The sequence below is a fragment of the Sciurus carolinensis genome, chromosome 2, assembly GCF_902686445.1.
Source record: "Sciurus carolinensis chromosome 2, mSciCar1.2, whole genome shotgun sequence".
NCBI lineage: Eukaryota > Metazoa > Chordata > Mammalia > Rodentia > Sciuridae > Sciurus > Sciurus carolinensis.
In genome coordinates, this window is record NC_062214.1 from 195399797 (window position 1) to 195413849 (window position 14053).

Below are 14053 nucleotides of genomic sequence, written 5' to 3' on the forward strand. Positions count from 1 at the left end.
TTAAAAATCAGTGTATTTAGTTTTCCGTCAAGGCAAGGGTACTCTGACCAAGGATGAAAGTCCTGCCTTCCACAAACATTTACCATGGAGAGAACTTCTTGAAAGCAGACACTTCTTTGGTGCTGGTGATTGAACCCATGACTTGGGCGTACTAAGCACATGCTGTACCACTGACTGTACGCCAGCCACAGAAGCCAATGTTTTCAGTTGTTTCCATTGTTGTGAGTGTGTGTGTGTGTGTGTATGTATGTATGTGTGTGTATGTGTGTGTGTGTGTGTGTGTGTGTGTGTGTTTTGGCCAAGAACAGTTTAGGAATATCATCTGTTAGAAACCTTAACATCTGTACCCTTAGCCTAGGCTTAGTGTTTCTTTAATCTGTTTTAAAATCCACCCCCCTTTTTTTGAACCCAGGGGCACTTAACCACCAAGCTACATCCCCAGTTCTTTTTAATATTTTATTTGGAGAAAGGGGCTTGCTAAGTTGCTGAGGCTGGCCTTGAACTCATGATCCTCCTGCCTCAGCCTCCCAAGCCTCTGGCATGCACCATGTTTTAAAATTCTTTAAATGAAGACGTCAGTGAATTTGAGCTAGGTTATTAAAAATAGGAGAATGCAATTCTGATACTTTATGATTCGTGGCAGGAGCTGTTATTTGATTTTAGGGAAATGGAGGCTTTACTAGTGAAACGTTTGCAGGATCCTTTGCACTGAAGGTGGAGGGAAGTGTGGGTCCCAGCACACCAAGCAGGGTAACCTTAGGAAGCACTTTCTGAATTGAATGAGCAAACACTGCATCCTGGGCCTTCCAGGGCATGATGCCAGATCTCGGCATCTCACTGGTTTCCTCCTCAGCCCCCAGCCTCTTGTACTGCAGGTGAAGAGTCCTGTGGGCCACAGGCAGAGGAGGTTTTCCCTGCTGTGCTGTGGGGGACCTCACCAAGTGTCTTGAGGGCCGGTGTTGGGCAGGTGCCATGCCTGGTATGTGACCCTGGCCCCAGGGGACATGGCAGGGGCGGGCCTCACACTCCCACCGAGAGCATGCCTTCCTGTGGGACTTGGTTCTCCATGCAGTTTCAGGTGTACCAGTGAGAATTAGTCAGTGCTCGGGGGGCGTGGAGCCCCCCAGGTCCTGGAAGGAGCACTGGCTTTGCCCGGCCTGAGTGATTGGCGTTTCTGAAGTTGCGCAGCTCACCTGTAAAGAATCATGCTGCTGGAGCTGTTTTCCACCCACGTGTATGCCTGTGTGCACACAAACACTCGCACTGTGCACACAAGTCCTGGACAGATACAAACACCACCACAACAGTCTTGAGTCCTGTAGGACCAGTGAGACCCCAATAGCCACACCTCTTGTCCATTTTGTGGCCTGGCTACTATAAGGCCACTCTCACTGCCCAGTGTGTCAGGTCCTGTGTGTGGGGAGAGCTCAGTCAGGCGTGGACAGGGCTGGTGCAGATGCAGGCAGTGTGCTGCTGCCACCATTGTGTTTCCAGGTCTCCCGTGGCCACGTGGGGCCTGTCCCTTTCTGGGGGCTCCTTACCAGGTGGTCTCTTAGCTTTAAGATATTTATTTTGTGATTGAAATATTTTCTAACCCTCTCTTCTCTTTGTGTTGCAGGAACTCAGCTATTTACTGGTCGAAGTGACTTTAGAATCACCACCTTGAAATTTCACCCAAAAGATCACAGTGTTTTTTTATGTGGAGGCTTCAGCTCTGAAATCAAAGCATGGGACATAAGGACCGGCAAGGTAACATCCTTCTTCCCAGCTGGCCTTTCCCCAGGAGATCTTACCCTGGTGACTTGCATAGCTGGGGACAGTCAGCCTCCACATGTAGGGCCCTTGAGACGGAGTAATCACTACTGAGTAGTTAATCAGTGCAGCAGAATTTTGAGATCTTCTGAGAGAACGTCTTTGATTTGTTCAACTCTCGATGCATCATAGGTGCAGTCCTATGCAGTGTATCACTAGAGTACTTGTTGAACACCTACTATCTGCAGTTGCCTCCAGATGATATAAAGTGAACCAGCTTTGGTTGCTCAAGAAATGACTACCGATGCAGATCACTGTGGTGCAGAGAAGTGCTTTGCATGTGTGCCGGCTTGCACGGGAGAAGGGGAGAGGCCAGCATGGAGAGGGCACAGGGGCTTTCAGCTGCCTGCAGGGGCCTTTCTAGATGAGGTGCTCCTCCCTACAGGGCTTAAAGGCTGGTAGGGTTTCCCCTCCTACCCTTACCTGCCACCTGCTGCCCTGCTGCCTTTACCACTTCCTGGATGGCAGCTCCTCCTCCTAGTCCTTCAGGCCTGAACATCAGAATGGTCTGTCTCTGCTCTTCCCTCCATACCCCACACCCTAACCATCAGCAGATCCTGTTGTTCCACCCTCAGACTTCTTATCTCCATGTCACTGCCGTAGCTCTGGTTTCAGCTGCCGTTGTCTCTTCTAGGACCGTTGTAGAGGTTTTCTTTTATCTGGTTTGTCTTCCCCTGAACCTTAGAGTCTTCTCAACACAGCATCCAGAGCGGTCTGCTGCAGCCTGAGTCTGACATGTCAGCCTTCTGGTCAGAATCTCCAGGTTCCTATCTCAATCACAGTCAAAGCCTATATCCGTACAGTGGCCTGCAAGGCCTGATTGATCTCCCCACACCCCTCTAATCATCTCCAATACCTTTGGCCCCCATGCCTTCCCTAGAACACACCTGTGCATTCCTGCCTCAGGGCCTTTGCACTGCTTCTTGTGCCTGGAGTGCTTTTTCTCCCAGTTTTCTATGCAGAGGTTAGCTCCTTGTGCCTTTGGAAGTTGCTTGAATACCCACTTCAATGAGAGCTCCCTGCCACTGCCCACTGGTGTTCACTAGTCCCCTCTACCACCTTATTTTTCTTAGTTTTTTTTTTTTTTTTTTGTATGACACAATTAGGTTCTGGTTCTATTTCCCTGCTAATGTAATATGGATCTCCTCAGGTTTCGTCATCACCTGGCGAACTGTGGGTTCTTCATGATCATGTATCTGCTATCTTCCACCACTCGGTTGTAAGCTCTCAGCACACAGGGCTTCCTGTTTGCTGTGGACTCCTGGCTTTGGAATGGTGAGGGAAGGAGGGTGCTTCCTGCAGGGCATGCAAGTACAGAGGGGGCACCAGATGTGGGGACCGGCGACCAGCAAGATGTGGCTGGGTGGGCTTCGGGCAGGGGGACGGCCCAGGCACAGACACTTCCCATGTCCCATGCCGTGTGTCCTGGCTGGGGTGAGCAGTGCGAGCCGTGGGAAGCCTGTGAGCAGGGTGTCCAGAGCAGGGCTGAGGAGGGTCTGTGACTGTAGCTGGGCCCCTGCCTCTGGGGCTCGGCGACTTCAGGAAGCCGTTTCCAGGACCTGAGGTGCACTGCCCTGGGCAGAGGGGACAGGCTGAAGGAATGGCTGTGTGGGTGCTGACTGTGGAAGAGGATGCAGAATTCCTCGTGCCCCCCCGTCGGGACCCTGGGACTCATCAGCCTGCTGTGCCTGCCTGCCCTGCCGTGCTGAGCAGAGGTCCTTCTGGGGAGTCTGACTGGGGCAGCCAGGTGGCCTCTCCAGGAAGGCCTTCCTCCAGCGGGCTGCCTGGGTTTCGGGAACTCAAGAGCAGAGACCCCTTCCTGTAGAGAACAGGAAGTTTAGTGCACATGCTTCAAGAGCACCCACAGGTCCACATACTCTTTAAAAAAATCCACGTTTTTCTTTTACAAAGAAACTTTTACAAAAATATTTGGAAAGAGGAAAATTACCCATAAAGAAATGGATACAGTGGAATTAAAAAAATGCTAGAATGCTTTATGCTTAGAATACAAAGGCATGATAAGTGAAAGAAAACATTTGAACACATCGTGTGAATCGGAAGCTCTCGTCATAACATTTGCAGTGGGACCGCCTGATTACCAGCCCCTCCTGACAGCCTCCCTGAAAGCTGCCCTCACTGTTTTTAGCCTTAAAGACCAAATACATAAGAGATTACTCACCACAGACACCATCTGATTCCAGAGTTTGTTAAAAATACCGGATTTTCTCCCAGGGCCCACGCCAGCTGCGGGCTCTGAGAGCAGAGGCAGATGTTGACTGGTATGGGCCTGTCTGGAGTGGGTGAGGGGATCCGTGTGTATTTGTTTTTACCCCCTTTTTACCGACATTCCTCCCCATCCAGTCACACGGAGGGGGGTGGTAGTTCCATGTGCATCAGCCCAACTCAGGAGCCACACTTTCTTGCTTGACACCTGTTGGAGGGATTCTGTGGGAGGCCCCGGCCGCCTGCCCCCTGGGCTCTGCTGGGGCTGCTCCTCCAGCCTGTGGCTCTGTCCCTGGTGCTGAACCCTCCACTCAGGAGTGCTGTTCTCACAGCAGTGGCCCTGCAGCAGGGACACAGCCTTAACTTAAATCAAGGCAACTTCCCCTTCCATGTATTGTTATAAAATGCAAACATGGCCATGTGATTAAAGGGAAGTCCAGGGAAAGAGGGGAGAGGCAGCATGCCAGCCAAAGGTAAGAGCTAGTGGCATTTTGGTGTATTTTTTTCATTAGTCTTTCCCCCTATGGTTTTACATTTTAGTTTAAAAACACCGTTTGATCTTATATTTATACACAACTTCACAATTTTCTTTTCACCTAGGTTGTAAGGGTTCTTCTTGTTATTACGAGCTCTTGTAAAAGCTTTGGTGATATTCCTTTGACTCAGTATGCCTTCCTGCCTTGCCCCGACCTCAGCCCCAACCCAATACCCGCAATACCTGCAACACCCTCTGGCAGGCACTCAGTATATTTCTGTGAAGAGAATGTAGCAGATGAATGAATACATTAACTTATTAAGCCATTTATGTTGGATATGTAGGATATTTCAAATCTCCTTTTGCATTTAAAACTAATAAATGTGAACATAGAGATCAGGGGTCAGAAAACTGAAGCCCAAAGCTAAATCCAGCTTCCTACCTGTGTTTGTAAATAATGTTTTATTGGAACACACAGTTATTCGCTTATGTACCCTTCTATACTGCTGTCACAGTTCAGAAGTGGAGCTGAGACCACATGGCCTACAGAGCCAAAAATATTTACCATCTGACTGACCCTTGGTGAGGAGAGACTTGGTTCTGACATTTGCCACCCCATTGGTTATCAGGAATGCCTGACAAAGTGGAAACCCTAGACCTTAACCTATTTGGTGTATCCTGGCAGAAACCAAATGCCCTGAGAATGGCTTTTTAGATGGTGGGAAACTGTCCTTCAATCAGAGGGTATGTCAGTCATTTCTCTTGTAATTGCCTAGCAAATTAGCAGGGTTTACTTTATTAATATATTCTACCATAAGAAACACCTTTGTGCACCTAGTTTTTTCCATGTCTGGGATATACTCCTTAGGCTTGAGTCTAAGAACTCAAATTACTGAGTCAAAGTGAGCCAGCATTTTGAGGGGTTTCTGCCGATGGGACTGAGGCTAGCAAGCCCACTGCTGGAGAGTGACACCAGAGGCCAGACAACTGCTCACTGGGATCTTAGGGTGCAGAGCCTGATAAATTATTGCAGCAAATGACTTTTAAGGTATATTCCAGTCGTGAAATTTTATGATTCCAAATGATAAGTGGTGGAATTTTGGACTTTTCCAGTCAATTCATTACAGCAAATGAGCTTTTTGGCTCCCCTTTCTCCTTTTCCGGGCTGTCTCTGCCTTGGGTTTGATGATCACGGGAGGGTGCCTGACTTCTCCTCCTCACCAGCCAGCTAGGTAAGCACACTTCCTCAGGGCTGGCCAAGGGCCTCTGGCACCACATTGTGACTCTTCTTCCTCCCAACGGAACTCTGGGTGTCCACCGTCTGACCTTCATGGTACTGTGGGGCCTCCTCTCTCTCAAAGCCCCTCTGAGTCCCTCAGGCCAGTGGCCTGAGCTGCAGGAGACAGGGTTCCTGTCCTCCTCCCACTTGCTCAGCTGGGTGATCCAAGGTGAAAGTCATCATCTACCCTGCTCAAGTGCACAGTCCCTGCTGGTGTGGCAAGGGCATGATGAGGTGGCCTCTACAGCAGGATCCTCAGCCTGCATGAGTGTGGAGAGCACCTGGGCTCACATTAGGAGGCAGCTCCGGGGTCGTGAGGAGACCTTGCGTGGCTAGCAGGCTCCAGGAGATGTAGCAGAAGGTGGCACATGGACCACACTTTGAGAAGGCAGGACTGTGCCCGGCACATCTTGGGAGCTGTACAACTGATGGAGAGGTCTGAGACATGGACCCAGCCCTCCAGGGCCCACCAGCCCTGTGGGAAATGTCCCATGGTAGTCACCTTCAACTCACTTTGAAATGACTGTGCTTTCTGTTTTGTTTTGTTTTGAGGTATGGGGATTAAATCTAGGCCCATGAGCAAGAGAGGCTAGTCTTCTACCACTGAGCTATGTTCCCAACCCTTAGATGACTTTGTATTTTGAGCCAAAAGTTAGGATTGGTAATAAAAGCAATTTCCTCCCAAGTTTGTATCATGAATCAGATTTGTCAAGAAGGCTCGTAGAGGCCTAAAAGTTGTATTGCATCTTTAGTGAATCACACTTTTTGTAAGACTAAACTGCGGAACCCCAGCCTCAGCAAATTACTTCTCAGTGAAGGAAGGTTTGAGCACGGGAAACTGGAGCAGCTGTGGAAAATCTAGGACGCACAGCTTCTGGAGCTGGAGCCTGGACTCTGCCCCCGTTCCTCTCCCTCCCTGTGCTCGGGCTGACGCGGGCAGGCAGGGCTGAGCCTTCTTTGATGTCTGCTCCAACTCTGCCCTGGAGGAGGCCGGCCTGTGCTGTCAGAGCGGCTGCTTTGACTCCTCCAGGTCCCCCATGGGTCCTCTGGAACCCAGACTCCCTCCCACTCTGGGATTCTCCGGGTAAAATCGGCTCTGATGGGCCCACTCACTTTTGCTCCTTGGTGTTGCTTTGACACGATCCTCAATATTTCATGCTTGTTCTACATCTTTTCTTTCTTTCTTTTCTGTTTTTAAAGTGTTTAAAAGGATGTCTTGACTTCCAGGTCTTGAGTTGGTTTCTTGATCTTCTGGAGCTTTGTTGCTCCAGACTCTCTCTGCAGGCGTGTCCTTGCCTGAGGTGGCAGTAGAACAGGTCGCTTGCCCTTGGCCTGTGTGGGCCACGGCCCTCCCTGTAAGCTGTAGTGTCCCAGTGGACTGTGATCTCCCTAGGGGCAGGAACTTTGCCTGGTTTGCTGCTTGATTTCCAGCACCTGGCATAGTGTGGAGCATATGGGAGGCCTTGGGGGAGGAAGGCTCAAAAGAATGACTAGGAGCCCCAGTCAAGACCAGCCTAAGAACTCCCAGGTAATTCTCCTGCCCAGCCAAAGGAGAAGCTGCTCACAGTTCAGGACTCAGCTCATCTAGGCCCCTTCCCCAGTGGCTGTTGTTCCCTGGGTGGAATAACACAAGCTGGCAAAGGTGCCGCTGGCTTGGACTGTTTGACCTAGTGCAATGGTCAGAGCCACCTGGGGGCCTTAGAAGAAACAGCTGCCTGTTCTGGCTCCTTCTGGAGTCTCCTGGGCATTGAGATCTTTGAAAACCCTCTAGGTGATTCTGATGTCTAGCCAGAGTTGGGAACTGCAGTCCTGGGGTCCACGGTTTGGGTGCCTAGGGGGAAGCCAGCGTGGGTGTCTGCCCACGAGGGTTGCGCATCCTTGCGGTTTACATTCTTCTGACAGTGGCTGAGGGGAAGACTCTGCTTTGCCTGCTTGGTTTAATGCCATCAGCTTCTGTAGGCAGGTTGCTTATTTGCCCTAATGAGGTTTTGATTACTTTCCATTTGTCTCTTTCATCCATTTTATATTAAAACGCCTTTCTGTTTGGACTCTGTACTTGCCACAATCCGAGCTTTGCTGCAAGCCAAACTTCCCATGCACGTGAGTCTGAGAGACCAGCAGAGCTGGAGAGGTGGGATGTGGTGCCCTTGCTCTCCTGGGCTCCCGTTCCCCAGCTTGCCAGCGTGCGTACTGCCGAGCACCCTGTGTGCTGGAGCTGGGTTCCTCTGGCAGACCTGGGGCAGGCCAGGTGCTGTGGTCATCTCAGGTCCTCCGCAGGGTACGCCTTAAGCACTCACCTGTCGATGGTCTGGTCAGATCTGGAACACAGGTGGCTGGATGCCTGAACCCTTGCAGGGCCTCTCATTCATAGAAGAGTGAAGTGTTGGTCTCACATGAACGTGAAGATGTGTCAGTGAGGCTGTGCCTTTGGCTCTTAGAGAAGCCTGTGTGGGCTAGCCCGGGTCCACCCTGCTCTGCCACACAGCTGTGTCTGCCATTATCAGTGGCTGGATGGGACAGCTCTGCAACTGAGGCCTGAAGACAGAGCCCTACGCCTCTGTGAGGGCAGCCTTTCTGTCCCTGAAGCCTAGGTGAGGACACACGTTCTAAAAGGTTTGGCTCTCAGCATGGGCAGGCAGCCATTGAGGGACCTGGATCTGAACCCAGATCTTCTAAATCCTCCCTTTCCCTATGGCAGGAGGAGGGTGCATTTCATTTCCTGATGTCACAGATGTTTTCTGAGTCCTTGCCAGTGACCAGGCATTGTCCCTGGCATGGGATGACAAAATCCAGCTCAGCAGTCCATGCCTAGGAGCTCACAGTCTGCAGAAGACATGCAGAGGCCACCACTGGGAACATCTGTTTTCTTTTGATGTTTGATGAATTTATCACTGGCTGCCTTCACAAATGGCCAGGGTGCCCCTGTGTGTCTCCTAGGTTGTCCCAGATCTTAGACTCAGGTGGGCAGTTATTTCCCAGAATCCTGAACCTCTGAGGCCTTCCTCTTCAGCTTCACTCTGCACCCCTCCTTGTTCTTCAGGTTGGGTCGGAAGACTCCTGTTGCCAGTGAGCTTGGTGTGTGATCATGGGAGTCCACGGCACTGGAGGGAGATGTCTAAAGACTGATTGACACTTACCCAACTGGATAACCTTTGCCTTAAGCATACAGAAGCGGATATCAGAAAACATGAAGTTGGTTCCTTGGACCTGCAATGCTTATATAAATACAGTGTTTATGTAATTCTAGTTTATGAATGCTCTGTGTTTTTGCCACTGAAATAAGTGCTGCGCTACACTCAACACTTCTGTTCTTGCAGTTTAAAAAATTTATTTTTTAAAATATTCACAGTCCTTTTACTTGCCAACTTATTTTAACCTTGTTTAACTAATAGTGTCCAAAAACTCATGGTCATGATGCCTAAGTTATTTTTTGTCTTAATATACTTTAAATACTTAGTTTTTGGTAACAGCTTTATTTTTATACCACACAATTCATTCATTTGAAGCATACAATTCAGTAGTTCTTAGTATGTTTCCAGCATAATGCAACCATCACCGGAGTAGGTTAGTACTTTTTCATCAGTTTAGAAAGAAACCCTGAAAAAAAAAAAAAACAAAAAAACCCTTCTTCATGCATGCTTGAGGTGCTAATCCACTTAATCCAAATGATCAGGTCAGATTGCTCTTCCAGTGTCTGTGGTATCCCTAGTGATGGCCCCCCTTTCATTTCTGATATTAGTGGTTTGTGTCCTCTCTTTTTTTCTTAGCCTGGCTATTATAGGCTTATTGATTTTGTTAAGCTTTATCAAAGAACCAGTCTTCGTTTTCATTGCCTTTTCTCTTTTAATTTCCTATTTTATTTCATTGATTTCCATTCTGATTTTTATTATTTCTTTTCTCTTCTTTTTCAAGTTTCCTAGAGCAGAAGCTTAGATGGTGTACTCTAGGTCTTCCTTCTTTTCTAGCAGAAATTTACAATGCTGTAAATTGCCTCTAAGCTCTAGTTTTGTTTCATCCTGCAAATTTTGGTAAGTTGTCTTTCCATTTTCATTTAATTCAAAATACTTTAATTTTTTTCTGGAGGTGCTTTTGGGCCCAGGTGTTACTTAGGAGTGTGTTGTTTAACCTCCATGTATTTGGGGATTTCTCAGCCCTCACTCTGTTCTGGAATTCTAGTTTAATTCTGCTGTGGTGCGAGAGCAGACATTCTGTGATTTCTGTGTTGTTGCTGTTGTTAGGGCTGTTTTGTGATCCAGAACGTGGTCTGTCTTGATGAATGTTCCATGCGAATTTGAGAAGAGTGTGTTCGTTCATGGTTGGGTGCTGCATCCATGGATGCCGGTCATATCCAGTTCCTTGATGGTGGGGTTGAGCTCAGTGCATCCTGAGTTCCTGTGGCCTGAATCTGTCCACCTCTGGTAGAGCACCACTGGCGTCTCTGGCTGTCATGGTAGATTCATCTGTTTTTTTCTTGTGGTTCTTATTAGTTTTGGCCTCGTGTATTTTGATGCTTTGTTGTAGTGTGCTCACACTTTATGGCTTGTTATGTATTTTTAGAGAATTGGCCCCTTTATCATTGTGTAATACTCTCTCTTTTTGTTCTTGTTGAGTTGGGGGTCTCCCTAAATTGGCTAGGCTGGACTCTAACTCTCAATCCCCCTGCTTTAGCCTCCTGAGTAGCTGGGGATTACAGACATGACCTCCACACTTGGCTTGTTTTGTTTTGTAGTCCTGGGAGTTGAACCCAGGTCCTCGCACCTGGTGGGCAGGCACTCTGCCCCTGAGCCGACTTCTTTTTCAGTAGTTGCTCCAGAGTTTACAGTGGACATCTATAATGAATCCATGTCCACTTTCAATGACGTTATCCTCAGGGGTGCTGAGGGCCTGATGCTAAGGCGGCAGTCCTGATGCCTCCCTCTATCCCTATGCCATTGCTGGCATTCATCTCACTAACACATGAGGGTGCTTAATTGAACATATTGTTGCTTTATTGTTTTGAACAAAACCATTATCTGTTGTATTATCTAAAATAAAAAAGTTGTAACTTCATCTTACACTATGCCGATCAAGTATCTGACCCTGATCGTTTCCCTCTTTCTGAAGAACCTCTTTTAACCTTTCTTGCAAGACAGGCTAGTGGGAAAAAATTCCCTCAGTTTTTATTGGAGAAAGTCTCTATTTCTTCTGAACTTTATTTTTTCAGGGTGGAGAATTCTAGCTTGGCAGGGCTCTTCCCAACATTATAGATATTGTTTCCCCCTCTTGCTTGCATGGCTTCTGCAAAGAAGCTGGATGTGATTCTCTGCTACTTTCTGGGTAAGGTGCTTTTTCTTCCACTGGTAGCTATTGGGATCTTTTTTGTATATTTTATTTTCTGTAGTTTGAACACGATGTGCCTAAGTGTCGTGTGTGTGTGTGTGTCTATGTGTCTGGCATTTGTCCTGCTTGGTGTTCTCTGAGCTTTCTGGACCTGCCATTTGACATCTGATACTAATTTTGGAGAATCTTGGCATTTAGTTGTGCATACTCTCTGTTCTTTTGCTCTCTCTTCTCCTCTTGGTGTTGCCCTTTGTGTATGTCCCTCCTTTTGTTGTTGCCTGACAGTCCTTGGATATTCTCTTCTGTTTCCACCTCTGCCCCAGTCTTTTCTCTTAACTTTTCAAATTTTTGGAGGTTTCTACTGAGATATTCTCAAGCTCAAATATTCTTTGTCCGTGTCCAGTCTGCTAATGACCCCATCAGAGGCCTTCTCATTTTTGTTTGAGGATTTTTTTAATCTCAAGCATGTCTTGTAGAATCCCCAGCTCTCTGTTCGAAGTGCCAGCTGTGGCGACTACCATCTACTTCACCAGGACCCTTAGCATGGTGACCATGTGTTTTGAATTTACAGTCTGTTCCAACACCCCATCTGGTAAGTGAAAACAAACATGTGCTTTGCTTTTAGTATGCCCTGTGCTTTTTTTCTCAGTAGCAAGACAAGACATGCCAGGTGAATGGAGATGCTGCAGATGGACGCTGGTGTGGGGTGAGGTGTCAGGAGAGGGAGGTGTCCTGGAGTCTGATGGGGGTCAATCCCATGATAAGCCTGGTCTGACTGAACTTCAGATGTGCCGCTCAGTCACCCTCCCCCTTTAGATGGGACAGGGTGACTGGAATGGCTGGATTGGGTGTTTTCTTCCCCCAGAAGGCCAGAGGAGCCGGTACTGGGTGTCCTCTCCATAGGGAGGGCTTGAGCTGTTTGGTGTTGGGCATCCCCTTCCCTGAGGTCAGTTAGGCTGTGATAAAACCCCAGCAGGCTAGTTAACTGGAGTTAACTAGTTCCTCCTGAGAACATGTTAAGAAGTGCAAAATCCTTAAGAAGAGCAATAATTTTTTAAAAAGAACCAATAATTTTTTTTAAAAAAACATAAAAAATTAAAAATAAAGAGCAGATGCTCTGTGGTATTTCAAAGTACAGGTCAGGTACCCTCAACTCAAAATGCTTGAGACCAAGAGTGCTTTGGATTTCTGATATTTTCAGATTTTGGAACATTTGTACCTACATAATGAGATATATCTTGGGAAGGGGACAGAGTTCATTCATGTTTCACTGTGCCTTATGCCCACAGCCTGACAATGACTTCACATGCTGTGTTGAGTGTACCTGTGTTTTGACTGTGACCCAACTCCTGAGGTCAGATTCCACTCGTGGCATCTTGTCAACATTTGTAAAGTTTTGGATTTTGGAGCATTTCGGATTTCAGAGTTTTGGACTAGAGATGCCCAATACAGTAGTTCCTTTTCTCCTCCTGCCAGGAGCACAGGGGGGATTGTTCTCCAGTCTTCACTGTAAGAATCTGGGAGAGCTCTTGGCATAAAACTCATGGAATATTTTGGGGCCTCTGGTGACGGGTCCCCAGAGTTATGTTCCAGACTTGCCCACACTGAGCCTCCAGCAGTTTTGTCCATGGCACGGTGCCCCTGGAGAGGGTTGACGTGGGTCTCTATTCCTGTAGGTGTGTGTCGCGCATGCCCTAGTCTGTGTCCCTGGTGCTATCCCTGTGGGTGTCTGCTCCTGGGGTTGTGGCTCTCTGTATTTGCTCATCTGGGTCCCATTTCTGGGGGCAGAGGTTTGCCTGTTACCTAACTTGTTTTGTGGGTCTTAAGAAGAATTTTTAGTTTGTTCAGCTTTTCACTTGCTGTTAGGACAGAAATGCTTATTATGAGCTCCTTGCCTGCCGACTGCTAGCCAGGGGGTCCTTCCTTTTTATGGCCAAATAACCTTTCATTGATTGGGTATGCCATGTTGCATCCATCCATTCGCCACTTGTTAGATACTTGCATTGTGTCCATTTTGGGGGCATGTTGTGACCATGCTGTCATGAATGTTCATTTGTCATTTTTGTTTGAACAAATTTTTGTTTTCCCTTCTCTTGGGTTCAACCAAGGATTGAAATTGCTGAGTCGTGTGGTGGCTTGCTGTGTAACCTGCTGAGAAACCGTCCCTGTTTTCCACCGTGGCTGTGCCATCTTACCTTCCCACCAGCAGGGTGTTTTCACAGCCTCACCGGAACTTATTACGACTCATCTTCTTGGTTATCCCTGAACCAGTGGTGTGCAGTGCTGTCTCTGGTCTTGTTGTGGTCCGATGCAGGGCTCTTTAGATTGTATAGTTCCTCGTAAGTGAGCTTTGATAGTTTGGTATGCCTCGAAGAATTGGTTCTAAGTTGTGAAATGTATGTTCAAGATCTTGTTCACAATACTTCTTGTTATCCTTTTGGTATCTTTAGTCTGTAGTGCTAGCTCCTCTTTCATCCTTATAATCAATAATTGTATTTGTGTCTTTTTTCCTACCTTAGTCATTGTGGCTAGAAATTTATCAGTTATTGGTCATTTATTGATTTTCTCCATTGTTCTTCTGTCTTCAGCCTCATTCATTTCTGCTCTTTTACTTTCTTCCTTCTGCTTGTGTTGGGTTTAACTTGATCTTTTTCTAATTTCTTAAGTAGGCAAGTTAGGTCATTATTGGAGGTCTTTTCTCTTCTTCCTCCTCCTCCTCCTCCTTCTCCTTCTTTCTCCCTTCTTTCTTCCTCTTCTTTTTTTTTTTAAAGATGAAGTCCCATTGTATCACTCAGGCTGGGCTTGAACTCATGATCCTCCTGCCTCAGCCTCCTGAGTTGCTAGAATTATAGATGCATACCACCATTTCTGGCTGTGAGATTTTCTTTTTAAATACAAGCATTTTAATGCTACACATTTTCCTTTAAGCACTGCTTTATCTGTAT

At 47.5% G+C, this 14053-nt stretch overlaps 1 protein-coding gene across 2 annotated transcripts in view; it reads left to right on the forward strand.

Moving 5' to 3' along the window:
* Wdr25 (WD repeat domain 25) overlaps positions 1–14053 on the forward strand; it is a 134887-nt gene that overhangs the window by 93916 nt on the left and 26918 nt on the right. For both annotated transcript variants that reach the window (XM_047538465.1, XM_047538464.1), the window contains exon 4: positions 1619–1749. In XM_047538465.1, the coding sequence (XP_047394421.1) occupies positions 1619–1749 (131 nt within the window). The remainder of the gene's footprint in view (positions 1–1618; positions 1750–14053) is intronic.